This window comes from Capra hircus, chromosome 25 (assembly GCF_001704415.2).
Source record: "Capra hircus breed San Clemente chromosome 25, ASM170441v1, whole genome shotgun sequence".
In the NCBI taxonomy this organism is placed as follows: Eukaryota; Metazoa; Chordata; class Mammalia; order Artiodactyla; family Bovidae; genus Capra; species Capra hircus.
The window spans coordinates 39,962,548-39,978,790 of NC_030832.1; the positions used below are offsets into that span (position 1 = coordinate 39,962,548).

Genomic DNA, 16,243 nt, shown 5'->3' on the forward strand with positions numbered 1-16,243 from the left:
CCGGGGCCTCTGGCTCCGCAGCCATTTCCTAAGCCAGGGGTCCCCAACCTCCGAGCTCTAATGTCTGATGACCTGAGGTGGAGCTGATGTAATAATAATAATAAAACCTAAAGTGTATAATGAATGTAATGTGCTTGAATCATCACAAAACCATCCCTTCCCCAGTCCATGAAAAAATTGTCTTCCACGAAACCTGTCCCTGGTCCCTTGAAGGTCGGGGGCCACTGACCTAAGCCAGCAGCTGGAGCCAAAGGCTGGGTCCCGCAGGCACCTGGCCCAGGGGACACCACCTGGCTCGAGCCGCGGAGAGAAAAATCCACTTTTCTGGGAGTCTGGGCAGAGAGTCTCAGGAGTGGGGAAGGAAGGAAAGAGTTCCTCCTGCAAAGTCCCGTCTACTGCTGAACCCCACGCTCTGCTGGCTGCAGAGGGAGGAGTTCGCGAGGCCAGCTCAGCTGTCACCCAGCAGGCAGGACTTCCCTGGTGGTCCAGTGGGTAGGAGTCCCCCTGCCAGTGCAGGGGACTCGGGTTCGATCCCTGCTCCCGGAAAATACAGCCTGCCGCGGGAAGCCCGGCGCCAGGAAACGCCCGCTGGTTTGAGATGCCCTTTTCCTTCGTGCTGGGACCTCCTCAGTTTTGCTGACTTGGCTCGAATAATTGCATAGTTTCGGTTTCTTTTTCTGTCTCTCCATGTGTCCTCCGTGAAAGGCCACACCCCAGACGTGGAGCCACAGGGGACAGGGCTTCTGTGGGGTCCGTGTCCCTGGGAGGGGCTGGCCGTGGAAGGCGAGGTCCCAGGCCTGCCCCCACCCCCTCAGGCCCCTGTGCCCTCCCGTCCTGCCTCCCAGGCTGAACCTCCGCGAGCTGGGCCCCTGGGCCTCCCACATGCGATGGCTGGTCTGGATCATGGCCTCGGTCGGCACAGTCTATGTCTTCTTCTTTCATGAGCGGTAAGCCGGGGGAGGGGGTGGGGCGAAGGCGGCAGGGTCTCGGGGAGCAGGGTGGGGAGAGGGGCGGGGTCTCAGGGGAGCGAGGGTGAGGGGGGCGGGGTCTCAGGGAGAGGGGTGGGGAGAGGGGGCGGGGTCTCAGGGAGAGGGGTGGGGAGAGGGGGCGGGGTCTCAGGGGAGCGAGGGTGAGGGGGCGGGGTCTCAGGGAGAGGGGTGGGGAGAGGGGGCGGGGTCTCAGGGAGAGGGGTGGGGGGGCGGGGTCTTAGGGGGCGGGGTGCCTCCATCAGGGCCTCCTCTCTGTCCCTGGCGGGAGGAGACCTCAGCATGTCTCCCGAAGCGTGTGGGCACAGCCGCTCCTGGCACCCCTGTGTCCAGCACAGTCCATAGGGTCAATGTGAAGAGTTAAAAAAAAAAAAGGTCATTGTTGGTGCTTCGACCCGCTGAATGGGGTCTTCCTTAAGCTGTGTTAGTGGGTGAGGAGAGGGTCTCAGGGCCGCCCACCCACTTCCATCCTGCTGAGAGACAGGAGGGAAGTGAGGACGAGGGGGAAGGAGGCAGAGCTGGAGAAGTGAAAGGCAGCCACAGACCCCGGACTGTCCGAGGACAGCGGACGGGTATCCCTTGGTGCCGCTTGGGTAGATAGAGAGCGATTGCTCGAGCCTTGGGGTGAAACGTGCTGGGATCGAACAGTAATGCCTGCCCTGGGTTGAGCAAGGGAGGAGCCCCCAGGTATGCTATGCCCACCTAGCATTTGCCACCCTCGAATGTCAGTTCACAGGTGTGGAAACCCAGCCTCAGAGAGGGAAAGGGACCCGCCCACGGCCACCCAGCTCTGCTAGCACTTGCTGGGTGCAGCTGGGTCCAATCCGAGCTCAGGGTTGCTGGGCAGAGGGCAGAGTCCCCTTCCATTACTCTCCCGGCTGGGGGTTTCCCCTCCCACCCCGAATGGGGGAGGTGATGCCCACGGGGAGGCCGCCCCGAGGCCATGACGCCTTGTCTTCCTGGCAGGTACAAGCTCGTGGAGCTGCTCTGCTATGTCATCATGGGCTTCTTCCCCGCCCTGGTCGTCCTTTCCATGGTAAGTCACCCGTCCGCCCTGACCCCGGTGTGAGCCTCGCGTCTGGCTGGAGGGGGCCCAGAGTGGTACTGGAGATGGTGAGGCTGAGCCTTCTGCTCTGGCAGATGGCGATCTCAGGCCGGGGGTCCACCTGACTCACCCGCCAAGGCAGGAGGCGTGCAGGTCACCCTGGGCTCCCCTCCTCGGTTGCAGGGCACCTCCTCGCTCTGCTTCACCTCAGCGGGTTCATTAGTCCCTCTGGGCTCCAGTTTTTCCTGCTTATTTAGGGATCAGGTAAGAAAACTCAGGGAAAGGGACCGGAAGGGTGCCTGCAACAGAGTAAGTACCTGCTGGCTAAATTACATCTATGATGATAATAACAATAACGCAGGTGGCCGTGGAGGCAGAGCCGAGTCTCCAGCTTGTGGCAGCCCCCTTGGCGTCCCTACTCAACGTTTTCCCTGTGAAAACGTGAGTTTGTTGTTCAGTCGCTGAGTGACCCCTATGGATTGCAGCACTTCCCAGTTCTTCACTGTCTCCCGGAGTTTGCTCAAATTCGTGTCCATTCAGTCCGTAACGTGAGTTATCTAATGCCTCTTCATGAGAAATGGAAAAGATACACAGCAAACCATTAAGGATGGTTAACAGCAAGTCTCTGTGAATCTGCAGACATGATGACTTGTTCTTTTACAAAAAAAATGGGATCACGCTGTATGAACTGTTCTGCAACACGCCTGTCTCACTTGGCGTGATGTCGGGGGCCTGTGACATAGAGCCGTACCTGCCTCGGGAGATTGCTTTGAAGATGGCATTGGATAACTCACGTAAGGCCCTTAGGACGGGGTGTGGCAAGCAGTCCGTGCTGAGGAGTGTTGCTGTGATATGTCTTCAATAGTCAGGCATCACCCTCTGGAGGGCTGGGTGTGTGCTTGTACATACCTCCAGTGAAAAGCTGCCCAGCTGTTCCGAAGACTGAGGTGGGTCCCCACATGGGGAGGTAGATGAATCCCCACGAGACTGCGTCGTGGAAGTGGTGTATCAGGATGACAGGCATGGCCTGAGCCCGCTTATCTCAAGTGACCCGTCCCTCTGGGCACGTACATGCTTATGAAGTGCGTACTGTGTGTTGCGTGCATTTAGGCGAGTCTGGAAGGATACCGTCAGACATGGTTATTGGTGGTGAGCAGTGAGACCTGTGGGAGGGGGCCCAGGAGACGGGGTGGGAGGTTCTTACTCCCCTGTCCCTCCTGTTCCCCTTGAGCCCCCATAACAACCACCCAGGTGTCACTTGCGCTCGCCTCAGAGGGCCGTGAATGCCGCTCTTCTTACTGCTTTTGATTTTTCTCTAAAATGTTTCACCGTGGATCAGCTCAGTTCAGTTCAGTTCAGTTGCTCAGTCGTGTCCAGCTCTTTGTGACTCCATGGACTGCAGCACGCCAGGCCTCCCTGTCCATCACCAACTCCCGGAGTCCACCCAAACCTATGTCCATCGAGTCGGTGATGCCATCCAACCATCTTATCCTCTGTCATCCCCTTCTCCTCCCGCCTTCGATCTTTCCCAGCATCAGGGTCTTTTGCAATGAGTCAGTTCTTTGCATCAGGTGGCCAAAGGATTGGAATTTCAGCATCAGTCCTTCCAGTGAGTATTCAGGATTGATCTCCTTTAGGATGGACTGGTTGGATCTCCTTGCAGTCCAAGGGACTCTCAAGAGTCTTCTCCAACACCACAGTTCAAAAGCATCAGTTCTTTGGCGCTCAGCTTTCTTTATAGTCCACTCTCACATCCATCCCATGGATACATATTACTTTTTAAGAACTGAGATGAAATACACATGCAGTTTATGGTTTTAGCCGTCTTTAAGTGTACAGTTCAAGGGCGTGAAGTTCATTCATCTTGTGCAGCCATCACCACTGTCCATCCACGGGGATGTCTCACCTTCCCACACTGTCCCCATTAAACCTCACTCCCTTCCTGTTCCCCCCAGCCCAGCCCCTGGTAGCCAGGCGACCACTGTGCTTCCCAACCGTGAATTTGACTCGTTCAGGTCATCAAGGCCTACGGTCGCCGTCCTTCTGCGGCTGGTTTGTTTCACTTTGCACAGCGTCCTTGAGGTTTCCTCTGTGTTGTATCATGTGTCAGAGTTTCCTCCTTTTTTAAGACTGAGTAACACCCCATCATGTAAACGAACACGGATTCCGTTTTGCGTATCCGTTCTCCTCCTGGCGGACGCTGGGTTGCCTCCCCGCTTTGGCTGCAGTAAGCGATGTTGCAGGGAAGCTGCTTGTACAAGTATCTGTGTGTGTCTGCTTTGCCTTCTTCAATGTATTGCTTCTTAGGAAAGATAAAAAGCTTCGAGGTACCCTTTGAGACTGTGACAGAAATGCGTTATACATGAGAATGAATCGGTGGGGCGGGGGTGGGATGGAGAATTGATGACATGGGTGTGTTGAGATGCCCCTCCTGGGACTCTGGGTGGGCCCGCCATCCACGTGTCTTCTTGTCCGGGGCGGGTGGTGGTGGGGGGTGGCTGGGTGGCTCTGGTCTTGCTGGCCGCTCATCTGACCTGTGCTCACCCTTGTCCTTGCCGACAGCCTGACACCGAGGGCATCTGGGAGCTGGTGGCTGGAGGGGTCCTCTACTGCTTGGGCATGGTGTTCTTCAAGAGCGACGGGAGGATCCCCTTTGCCCATGCCATCTGGCATCTCTTTGTGGCATTCGGTGCTGGCACCCACTACTATGCCATCTGGAGGTACTTGTATCTGCCCAGCACCCTGCAGGCCAGGGTGTCCAAGTGAGACGGCCCAGCCTGTGTGGGGACATGTAGGCCTTTGGAGCAGAGCATCACGGGGAGTGTTCCTGCAACCCTGAGCCCAGAGCACAGTGCCCAGGCCCGTCTGCCCCCGCATGGGTCAAGCTTTCAGTGGGTCCAAGATCACTTCTGGTGATAAGCCGGACCATCCCTTGGGCTCTAGGTGAGAGAGAAGGCATGTAGTCATTCTCTCAGAGGAAAAATGAACCCTGCAGTGCGTTCCTATTCTAGACAGACATTTCCTGAAGCAACCAACGTTCACATCGTCAGAAAAGGGGGCAGACGCGGTCCTGGCCAGTTGAGGAATGACGGGCCTCGCATGTGCTTCTCAAGGCCCTGAGAAGTCTGTCGGGGAGTCTGGTGTTATTGACACCCCGGGTGGCCTGGGCCTCCTTCTCTGCTACCAAAGTCCTGGCTGGGGGATTACCCTCTGCTCACGGGGGGACATCCCCCAGCTTGTAGATCAGGGATGGTGAGAATCTGTGACCGTGGCAGGCATCCCCAGTCAGCTGCCGCGCAGTGTGGTTTCAGAATTCTTTCCGCGACTTCTCTGGGCAGCCACTGCTAATTGAGTCAGCACTCATGAGGGCCCCCTTCTTTGCCTTGCCCGCCCTGTGCACTCTGCGGTGGGGTCGTGGCCAGACCACTTCGGCGTCTCCGTGTTGGGGAGCGGGCTTGGTTCCCTGGCGGGGGCATTTGGGGGCCGTGGGGGGAGACTGAGGTGCACCCAGAGCAGCCTGCCATCCTGCTCCGCTGCAGTGGGTTCTCAGCACAGAGGGCGAGCGGCGGGGGACACGCCTCCTGTCCCTTGGCCCTTTCTTCTCTTGCCAACAAACCCAGAGACATTACGAGAGCTGTTCATTGGGGTGGGGCGGTGTGGGGGCAAGCAGACCCCAGGAACTCTGTTCGCTCGCTCCAGATTTAGGGTTTGTGATTCAGACTTTCAATGGGTGCTGATCAGCCGCCCTTGGATGCTCCTCAGATGAGCCCTGGAGGGAAGGCCTCGGGTCGTTTGATGAGGATCTGGGCAGAATGTCCGGGACAACCCCAACCTGTGAAGCCTACAGCAGTCCCAAGACCAGGAGGCTTCCAGAGGTGGAAGCCTGACTAACCAACCCTCAGCCAATGTCCTCAGCCCTCTCGCAGGGCTGGGCCAGTGCTTGGGACTGGCACACGGGCATCTGCTGGGGAGGGAGCCAGACCGCCTGCAGAGTCTGACCTGGTGTCTCAGACTGCATCAGGATCTGCGTCTGGTTAGACAGACTTCACTCTGAGACTCCCAGCCAGGGTCAAGTGGGCAGAGACAGGGTGCCTTACGCCGAGTTCTCGCACATTCCAGGGTGTTTCAGGGCTCAGGCATCTGGAACCCCACATTTGAGACGATATTAAGTCCTCTGACACATCTTCAGGCGGGCGGGTTTCTGAGCTTGGGAATTTTTGTTCTCTTGCCTGGGTGTGTGTGTGTGTTTGTGCAAACCTGCCCTGTGAGCCCACCAAGGATTTCCTATCAGTTGGGGGTCACGGTTGGAGATGGGGGGAGGGGAACTTTGAGGGGGAGGGCAGGCTCGCCCTGGTTGAGGGCAGGGACACTGTGACCCAACCTCTGCTGGGGTCTGAGGTGGGGGAGGGACCACGTGGGTCCTGGGATGCTGTTTAGGAAAACTCCCGAAGCATGGCACCATGGCAGGCCGAGATGACAGTCCCGTTGTTGAGGGGCTGATGGGGACTGAAGCCCAGTGGCCGGGCCACAAGCGCTCAAGACGCTCACCCGGGACTTCCTGTCCCCGAGCCTCTGCAGAGCTCTTGTGATGCCTGCATTTCCTCATGCTTCTCCTGGGTACTGGGTATGACATTTCTGCCTAGACAGCCTGCTCCTTTATCCCCACACCTTTTGAGGTGCCTGTTCCTCTGATGGGGACTCTGTTCACCCCCTCATCCACCCAACTCCTACACAGCCTTCAAAGCCCCACTCGGGCATTATCACAGAATTCTGATCCTCCTCTGATTTAGGGGCTCCCCCCACTCTGCTTCCCAACACCCCCCCTGCCCACCTGCCCACCCGTGTTCTTTCATCCCCTGGTACGTGTGCCTGCTGCCCAACACACGTGCTCCTGGAGGGAGGGACTGTGTCTGCCAGACTCGGGACCAATTCGAGCGTCCTCTCACCTCTTTGGGAAGGCTTGGGCCAACTCCTCAACCTCTCTGTGCCTCAGTCTCCTCTGCTGTACGATGAGTGTGGTAAGGCGACACCTCGCAGGTTTGTTTGAAGACTCAGCAGGAGGCTGAATGTCAAACCCCTTGGCCTGGTATCCTCGTTAGCTCCCTGAGTTGGAAAGCAGTCCCCAGTGGTGATAATGAGAGGTGTGGCGAAGCCTGTGCCCCTTTGGAATGAACCACCAATGGTGGAATGTCTGACTACGGACAGGCTGGTGAGGACACTGGAGGGTGTTTGTGCAGCCTTGATCACCCTGCCCCCGCACCCCCCCCCCCCCCGCCAACTCCCGTTCAGGACTTGCTTCCCATGAACTTTCTTCCCCAGCATCATTCTGAGAGTGAGTTTCCCAGGATGCCATTTAACCCAAGACCCTGGCATTCCTTCACATATATCACAAACATTGGAGGCAAGGAAAAGACATTCCTTAGTCCCTCGTTAGGTAAGACTCTCTCCGGGTAGCATCCTAGGCTGTGCTTGGGGGCGAGGGGCGGGGTGGTCAGGACACTGGAAATTCAGATGCCTGCCAGCTCCCTCGTCCTGTCCTCCTTTGAGGCCATCCTGTGCCAGGATGACCCAGCAAGACAGCTGTTGTGTCCCAAGGAGCCGGGAGAGGGAGCAGTTGGCAGCAGAGTGGCCTGTTGGACATTCCGGGCACTTCAGTGACCGCTCCTGAGTTAGGTGGGCACTGCCAGGGCAGGGCGAGAGGTGGAGCTGGTGCGAAGGTTGGGGAGGAAGGCAGGAGCCGGAGGGGGTGGGGCTCACATTTCAACAGCGTGCCCCCCATGGCATGCCGCGCTGGTGGACCGGCCTGCTGTTGACCACCTGCTCAGTTGGTCCACTGGCGATCGTCACGACAAACCCGAGCGGGCATGCTTGCTGCTGGAGGCCTGGCCGCCGGTTGGTGGGGTTTCCCTGGAAGACCCAGAGCAGAGCTCACCCAAGGCTGTCCCCTCAGCCCAGGGGAGGGTTCTGTTGTTGTCACAGACCAGAGCTGCCTTTCCGTCTTTCCAGTCGCAATTGCATGTACAGCGGGAGCAGGGCCGAGCACCCCCCTTTCCATCAGCCTCCGGATCGGGCTGGGGAAGAATCCTAGGGAAGCACCGGGAGTGGAGGGGGTCCAACAGAGATGGGACTTGTCAGTGGGCCTGGATCTGAAGCCCTAAAGCCACCTCGGCTGTGGGTGGATGCCCCGCACAGAGGGGTCATTTAGAAGGTTGCAGTCCCGGGGCTTCTGGGGGTTTTCAACTCTTCCCAGCTCTGCTTTCTGTATTTGTGAAAGCTGAAGCGCTCTGAGGTTTTTCCTGTAACCCTGCTCGGGCCCCTGCAGCCGATCCAGGCCTCCACCAGGAACAAGGCAGGGTGGCGCTCAGGCTGCCCACAGCCCCCGCGTGCTGAGATGGGCAGGTGGAGCTCAGAGGCTGACTGGGCCTGGTGACCTGGTCAGAAAGGACCTGTCAGACGTGCCACCGCAAACTGTGTGATCAGATGCTGAGATGCAGGCTCTGGGGACGGCTTTGTGGGGTGCTGAAGGAGTTCGGGGAAGCCCCAGCAGCCACTTCCACACGGGTGGAGCGGCTCAGGAGCACCCACAGGTTACAGGTGTGGGTACAGGTGAGGGAAAGAGGCAGATACTGTCATAGTATCATTATGAAAGGGCTTTCCTGGTGGCTCAGTGGTAAAGAACTCGCCTGCCAACGCTCAGACAAATGTGCGGAAGGGACGGGGGATGGTGAGCGTGGCCTGGCGTGGTCTCCACCTCCTCCTCCCTGAGGCGGAAGACTGGGCAAGGAGTTCTGTGTGAGTCTTGGCCCCTTGGTGTCTGGGGCCAGATGGGGCAGGCTCATGACCAGGGTCTGTGGGACACTGCCCTGCCTTTGCTCTCGTGTCTCTGCTCATCGGAAGACACCTCAGGGTTGTTGTTTTCCAACTCAGGTTTGGGACGAGCTTTGGCTCTGCCCCAAGTCGGTCTGGAGCCCTGGTACCCCAGGATGAGGGACAAAGGACCCCACAGGGAAACAAGGTCTGCACGGGTCGGGATGGCCGTCTGGAGGGGCCCTGAGACGCCTGTGGGTGGCAGCGTGTGTCCTAGTGACTGGGAGGGGATGGCTTGCTTTCTTTTCCTTTTTGGCTGCACCAGAGCTTGTGGGATCTTAGTTCCACAATTAGGGATTAAACCTGGGCCCACGGCAGTGGAAACTTGGGAGTCCTAACCACTGGCCCGCCAGGGAATTCCCCTGGGGGGTGGTTTTCTTATGTTTTCATTATAATAATAAATACTTACTATAACATTTTCAGAAAATGCTAGAAAGGTAGAAAATATTTGCCAGCACCTACTTCAGATAACCCCGGTGGCTCAGACCATAAAGAATCTGCCTGCAATGCGGGAGACCCTGGTTCAATCCCTGGGTCAGAAAGATCCCCTGGAGAAGGGAATGGCAACTCACTCCAGTATTCTTTCCTGGAGAATTCTGTGGACAGAGGAGCCTGTAGTCCATAGGGTCACAAGGAGTCGGGCACGACTGAGCAGCTAACACACAGACACACAGACACACAGACACACACGCGCGCGCCTCAGATAACCACTTCTAGTTTTTTTCTTTCTATTCTCCTCACTCAGTGGGTACTGTTTTTTGTTCATTTTGGCTGGGAGACCTGCGGGATCTTAGTTCCCTGACCATGAATTAAACCCAGGCCCTCCTGCAGTGAAAGTGCAGAGTCCTAACCTCTGGACCGCCATGAAGTCCCTCGATGCGTACTTTTAAATTTTGATGTTTTCTTCTCTTGCCATAGGCACCTTTACAGCCTACTTAAAAAAAAAAAAAAGAGTTCTATTTCTCCTTATCTCAAGCTCCTTGTAAACATTCTTTTAAAAGCCTCCATTAAGTGGACATACCACAATTTCTTTAATCATTCTTTTAATTCAGGAGACAAGCATAGATTGCTCTGTAACGAGGATCTTTCGCCATCAAGTTTCCCCTCGTATGTAGCGTGTTTGCTTTCGGCCCCTTGCAGACGGTAGGCGGAATTGCTTCCTGCTATGTGGGTTGCTGCATCCTGACCACCACCATTCCTGTGGACACTGGGCGGATTGTTCCTACAACTGGCCACCGTCCTCATCCCTGAAGGAGTCCGGGCTTCTGGGGACCTTCTGCCTGGCTGCTGCCAGAGAGCTGGATTATCTGGGAGGTTTGGAAAAGTCAGCCCATGAGGCATGAGGTGTGAGTGGTGGAGGGGGAAGGGAGCACGTGTCTGTGTGTCCTCCAGGTGGCCTGTAGACTGAGGGCAGGAGGAGAAGGGGGCGACGCAGGCTGAGATGGTTGGACGGCATCACCGACTCAATGGACATGAGTTTGAGCAAGCTTTGGGAGATGGTGAAGGACAGGGAAGCCTGGCGTGCTGCAGTCAATGGGGCTGCAAAGAGTGGGACACAACTGAGCGACTGAACAACAACAGGTGGTCTGGTGGCTCACGAGAGGAAGAGGCTGGCAGGCTGTGGCGGGCTGTTGCTGGGTGTGCATGCTGACCCTGGCTGACGCTGTCAGCTGCTGGTGGGAGGTGAGAAGCCCTTCCTGGTGTGCTTTACACATGTGTGGTGCTGTGGAGACCAATTGTCAAGTTTTCAGGAAACTTTGGAAAGTCCTTAAACCACAGCTAGTGTGGATCTGGCCAGAGTGGAGTATCTACAATTGTGGAAATCGGTAAAGCCCGCACATCAGAGCTTTGCCCTTTGGGGAGCTTGTTTACCAGCGGGCCAGAGCCTGCGCCCCGGGCAGGCTCTTCTCTGTTCCATCCCCTCTTCATGATTAGCAGGTCAGGCACACCCTTTTGGGGGGCTTCCCAGGTGTCGCAGCGGTAGAGAACCCGCCCGTCAGTGCAGGAGACATAAGAGACACCAATTCGATCCCGGGGTCGGGAAGATCTGCTGGAGGAGACAAAGGCAACCTCCACCAGTATTCTTGCCGGAAGAGTCCCATGGACAGAGGAGCCTGGCGGGCTACAGCTCAGGAGACCACCAAGAGCGGGGCACGACTGGGCACCTGAGCACACAGTCACACACAGCTACAGACGAGTGCTCATCCTCACCCGTGTTCTCATGCATCTCCCCCACAAAGCCTGGCGAGACGAAACTGCTGTTTGTGTGTCTTACTTGGGGAGACTGAGGCTGCTCAGAGAGGCCGAGTGATTTGCCCGGGGCAGCCCAGCGGGCAGAACCCAGGGCGCGGTCCCTGGCTGAGGCCTCCTTCCTCCTCCCGAGGGGCTGGGCTGTCTTGCTCCCAAGCGCTGAGCTCTGGGCCGCAGGTGAAGGCATCATCTTAATGTCCTTTCTGGGGCCGCGTTGCTCCCGATTTGGCTGCTGAATCCCCGAATTCCTTCAGTTTTGCCCGCGCCTCGGCAGGTCTGAGGGTGAGACCGCGGGTATTTCCTGCTCCCAGTGGTGCTTGTCTTCTTAAGGCGCGTGCGTCCAGCCGACGGCTTTCCCACCAGCCCCAGAAGGTAAAGGCAGGGTGCACACACGCTCTAATGGGTCCACGCATGGAGAAGCAACCGCTCTCATCCACCCGGCCTGTCGGGTGAGGGCTTGGGGTCTGCTGGGCCTGGCACGGCCGTGACGGATGAATCCATCTCAGGTCCTCTCAGAATCTCTGCCTATACCACGCCCCCACCTTCTCCCTGCAAACCTGGCCTCACGGTGGGCTTTTGAACCAACGTTTACGCTCGTCGTGGTGGTCAGGGGGAGGTGCCATCTCAGCGGTGGCCCGGCAGCCCGTTTCGGGAGGGTGGCCTGTGCGTCCTGGGGTTGGCCCCGTGCGACGATGGGTCAGGCTGCAGGGTGCAGGGGTTAGCTGGTGTTCGTGTTTTCCAAGCCTTCTTAATGCCCATCATAAGAAATGCGTTTTACACGGCGACTCCGTTTGTATATGTCCCGCCCTGAAACAGGACCTGCTGGTGGGGCGCACTGTGACACCCCCTAACCTGCTCCGACCCCCCGGCTCTATCTTATCCTATGGCGTTGCTTTCAAGCTGGAATGATTCTGTGGCCCACCGGTGGGCCTGCATCCTCAGTTCTGGGAACTGCTCTGGGCGCACTGTCTGAAAAGCCCTGGGCCTGGGTGTTAGGGGCTTCGTGCCAGTTGGCCGTGATCGGCCGGGGTCAGCATGGTGCCATGCCCCGGGAGCCTGGGTGTCCCAGGGCCATGTGGGAAGCTCTGAGGATCTGGTTACTGCCAGCCCTGACCCCCTTGAGGGAAATACAGCGTCAGACTTTGGGGGTCTCTTGTCCTGGTGGTGTTCCCATGTTCAGGGGCCCATGGAGCTGAGTGGTTGTAGACAAGGAGGCGTTGGGAAGGCGGGAGGGAGGGGGGCATCCAGAGGTTTTGGATCCAGAGTTTTGGAGGAGCAGCTTTGCCTCCGTAAACAATTTCAGATTTCAGGCTCTGACCCTGGGGAATGGCTCGGCCAGCGGTCCTGTTTACGCCGCCAGGTTTCACGAGGAATCTGCCCACCTGTGTGCAGGTGTAGCCCCTGCGGCTTGTTCAGCCCTTTCTGGGGGGTGGGGTGGAGGGTGGAGCAGTGAACAGGAGCTCCGATTATCTTTCCTATTCGTTTTTATAGATCCGTCATGTCTACAGTGTTTCAGATTGGCACATTTGTGGCATGACTTTTAAAAACCGTCCTGCTGGTACTGGACATTTTCTGTGGTTGTGAAACTGTCATTTTGTATTAACTCGTTATTGGATAAACATTTGTATTAAGAAGAATAATCCTGCTGGCGAATGTGGTCGTTTCCAGTGGAGTAGAAAGAACTTAATAAAAATTCAAGATGCCTCACTCTTGCCCAGTTGTCTTTTTCAAAATAACATTGGTCAAAAGTTTTTTTAATAAAAGCTGTTCATTGTAGGAAACTTGGAATATTTAGGAAAATATAAAGGAAAAACTGTGTATTGCTGTATAAGATGTTATTCTGTGATGTAGTCTTAAAACAGCAAATAACCATCAGTCTCTCTTTTGGCTTCTGTTGGTCAGGAATTCAGAATCGGCTTCAGCTGGTGGGGAGAGTCAGCTGGGGAGGCTGGCCAAACACCCTGCTTTAAAAGGTAGATCGTGGGATTTCCCTGGCAGTCCAGAGCGGGTGCAGGTTTAATCCGTGGTCGGAGAACTAAGATCCCAGATGCTGAGTGGTGTGGCCAAAATATATATTTTTTAAAGTAGATTTTATTATTATTCAGGGATGGTGAGACCAACGGATCAGGAGATGACTGCCACTGAAAAGACAGTTATTCACAGACCCCAAGAGAAGGAGGTGTGCACTGCCAGGCAGGGCTACCGTGGGAAGCACCAGGTGGGTCAGGAAACAGACGGAGCAGGGGAACGTGGACCTCAGCCTTCGCTGTGATTTCCCTGGGAAGGAAGCAGCAGGGCTCTCCTGGTCTTTCCGCACCTCTTGCCCAGAATTTGCCCCGGCTGTGCGCGCACGCGGTTACTTCTGGTTCTTCATGATTTTCTTGTATAGTGTAGGTCGAAGTGCAAGCATTGCACCAAGGGGTCTCGGGTCCCAGCCTGTCTCGGGACCTCTCCCAAAATGCTCCCAGGCAGCAACAAATCAAGTAAGCAGTAAAGAATTAATCTCCACGGAAATGGCAGACCCAGGCGAGCATTTCGGCTCAACAGTGTGCCCTCTAGAGGCCACAGGTGCTCAGGTCTTGTGTTTATCACAAGGTCCCATTTTTGGCTAAGGAAATTAATCCTGATTCCTGTGTGGTCTGAGACATACTCCCAGTCCCAAGAGCGCTAGAGCTTCCAGAGACGTCTCCACATGAGCCATTTAATAATCACTGGGGTAGAGGATTTCTTAAAGCACCCCCCCCCCAGCCTAAAATCTTTGACGGTTAATATGATTCAAGTTTATGACGGACCCAATACTCCAGAGTAATTTGACGTGGTCTACTTTAATTGGAAGGACTGATGCTTAAGGTGCAGCTCCAATACTTTGGCCGCCTGATGCGAAGAGCCAACTCATTGGAAGAGACCCTGATGCCAGGAAAAACTGAGGGCAGAAGGAGAAGGGGGCGACAGAGAGAGATGGTTGGATGGCATCACTGACTCAATGGACATGAGTTTGAGCAAACTCCGGGATGATAGTGAAGGATAGGGGAGCCTGGCATGCTGCCGTCCATGGGGTTGAAAGAGTCAGACACGATTTAGCAATTGAACAATAGCAGAATGTTAGCGTTACTGTTGGTTCCAATTAAACACTGCCCAGGCTTCATTTCCTGTCAACATGCTAATGACTTTTGAAATTTGTTGTTTCCTACATTGCAGGCAGGCTTTTTACCACCAGCACCATGTGGGAAGCCCATATATATATATATATATATATATTTTTTTTTCTCTTTAACATTCTCTTCTATTATAGGTTAGTATAAGATATTGAGTATAGTTCCCTGTACTATATAGTGGGTTATGCTAATGACTTTGAGTTGCTATTTCCCAACTAAATAGCTCACCTGAGGTACAGATGCGTAGCACCGAATGTTGGATGTCTACATCAGAATATATGCACCAACTTCAAACTGAATAGTATCAAGTACTGTGTCTCTGTAGTCCTGGTGCCCTACGCATTACTCTGAAGCTGTGGTACCCTGGAGAATCCCAGGGATGGGGGAGCCTGGTGGGCTGCCGTCTACGGGGTCGCACAGAGTCGGACACGACTGAAGCAACTTAGCAGCAGCTTAGCAGCATGGTACCCTCATATCATCCTGTAGGCCTCTTGGTGTGATTCAGTCGCTCAGTCGTGTCTGATTCTTTGTGACCCATGGACTGTGGCACACCAGACTTCCCTGTCCTTCACTGTCTCCCAGAGTTTGCTCAGACTTTATGTCCATTGAGTTGGTGATGCCATCCAACCATCTCACTCTCTGTCACCCCTTTCTCCTGCCCTCAGTCTTTCCCGGCATCAGGGTTTTCTTCAGAGTGAGTCAGCTCTTCCCATCAGGTGGCCAAAGCATTGGAGCTTCAGCTTCAGCATCAGTCTTTCCAATGAATATTCAGGACTGATTTCCCTTAGGAGTGACTGGTTTGATCTCCTTGCAGTCCAAGGGACTCTTGAGAGTCTTCTCCAGCACCACAGTTCAAAAGTATCGATTCTTTGGTGCTCAGCCTTCTTTACTGTTCACCTCTCACATCCACACATGAGGACTGGAAGAACCATAGCTTTGATTGGATGGACCTTTGTTGGCAAAGTGATGTCTTTGTTTTTTAATGCACCTAGGTTTGTCATAGCCTTTCTTCCAAGGAGCAAGTGTCTTTTACTCTCGTAGTCCTGTTACTCCAGACATTACTCTACTCCTGACACCCCATACTGAGCTCTGCTGGGACCTGGGACCCTTAACTGCAGTGCTTGCCCTTGGACAAACATCTCCTCAAGCAAGGACATAAAAAGAAACTAAAAGGGGCTAAAAATAACTGCAGACATGTGGAGGCGGGGCCAATTAGGAAAATAAGATACAAAAAGGCTACAAACCAACTGCCACATCTGAGGTTCCGGAGCGGGAGCAGGGTCCTCGGCTTGATCCCCACGTGCAGCACCACCAAGGGGGTGGGCAGACCACCCGCCAGATGCGCTGATGCTCCCCGACCCTCACCCCGTTTAAGGAAGCAGCCCACGCTCCTTAGAGCGAGCGAGGACACCTGTTACTTGTGTTTGCTCCTTCGTGCTAGCAGGAATCCCGGGATAGCCTCCCTCGCCTGAACTGCTTGTCTGACCTCTTACCAGCCTCTGTTGATTAAAGGGTGCAAGGACCCAGCACCTAAGTCCTGGCATCGGTACCTTACCATTGCCGGGGGTACTAATTGTCAGCCGAAAGCCGTTTAGCAGAGGATGTGGGAAGACAGATAACTGCAGAGCTGTCGGCTGGTGAGTCTACAGGGAGCCCCGAGCTCTGCTGTTGCGGGTCGTGGTGCTGAGCTCATGGGGTATGGAACCTGAGCCCGAAACCGCTCGTTTCTCCAGCCCCTTCTAGGGATGGAGAGGTAACTTCCTCCCTGTGCCTGCTGCCTCCTTCCCCCTCTCCTGGCCTCTGGAGAGCCCAGTCTCTCTCTGCCCCTGAACCTGCCCTTTGACCTTAACAAGATGTTTTTTCCTTTGGGCCCCTTTCAGTTTTTCCTAGATTGAGCCCCAGGACTCTGCTGCCCTCTGGTGGCCACAAAGGGCAGCTCA

General features: G+C 55.5%; 1 protein-coding gene across 3 annotated transcripts in view; it reads left to right on the forward strand.

Annotated features, from left to right (window-relative positions):
• LOC106503599 (monocyte to macrophage differentiation factor 2) overlaps positions 1–16,243 on the forward strand; it is a 120,417-nt gene that overhangs the window by 45,037 nt on the left and 59,137 nt on the right. The window contains exons 5-8 of one of the 3 annotated variants that reach the window (XM_018040755.1): positions 846–947; positions 1,953–2,022; positions 13,543–13,631; positions 13,985–14,330. In XM_018040755.1, the coding sequence (XP_017896244.1) occupies positions 846–947; positions 1,953–2,022; positions 13,543–13,631; positions 13,985–13,997 (274 nt within the window). In that variant the 3' untranslated portion in view covers positions 13,998–14,330. Of the gene's footprint in view, positions 1–845; positions 948–1,952; positions 2,023–4,593; positions 7,278–13,542; positions 13,632–13,984; positions 14,331–16,243 lie in introns of those variants that run through there. The other 2 variants (XM_018040754.1, XM_018040756.1) reach the window with 2 other exon arrangements.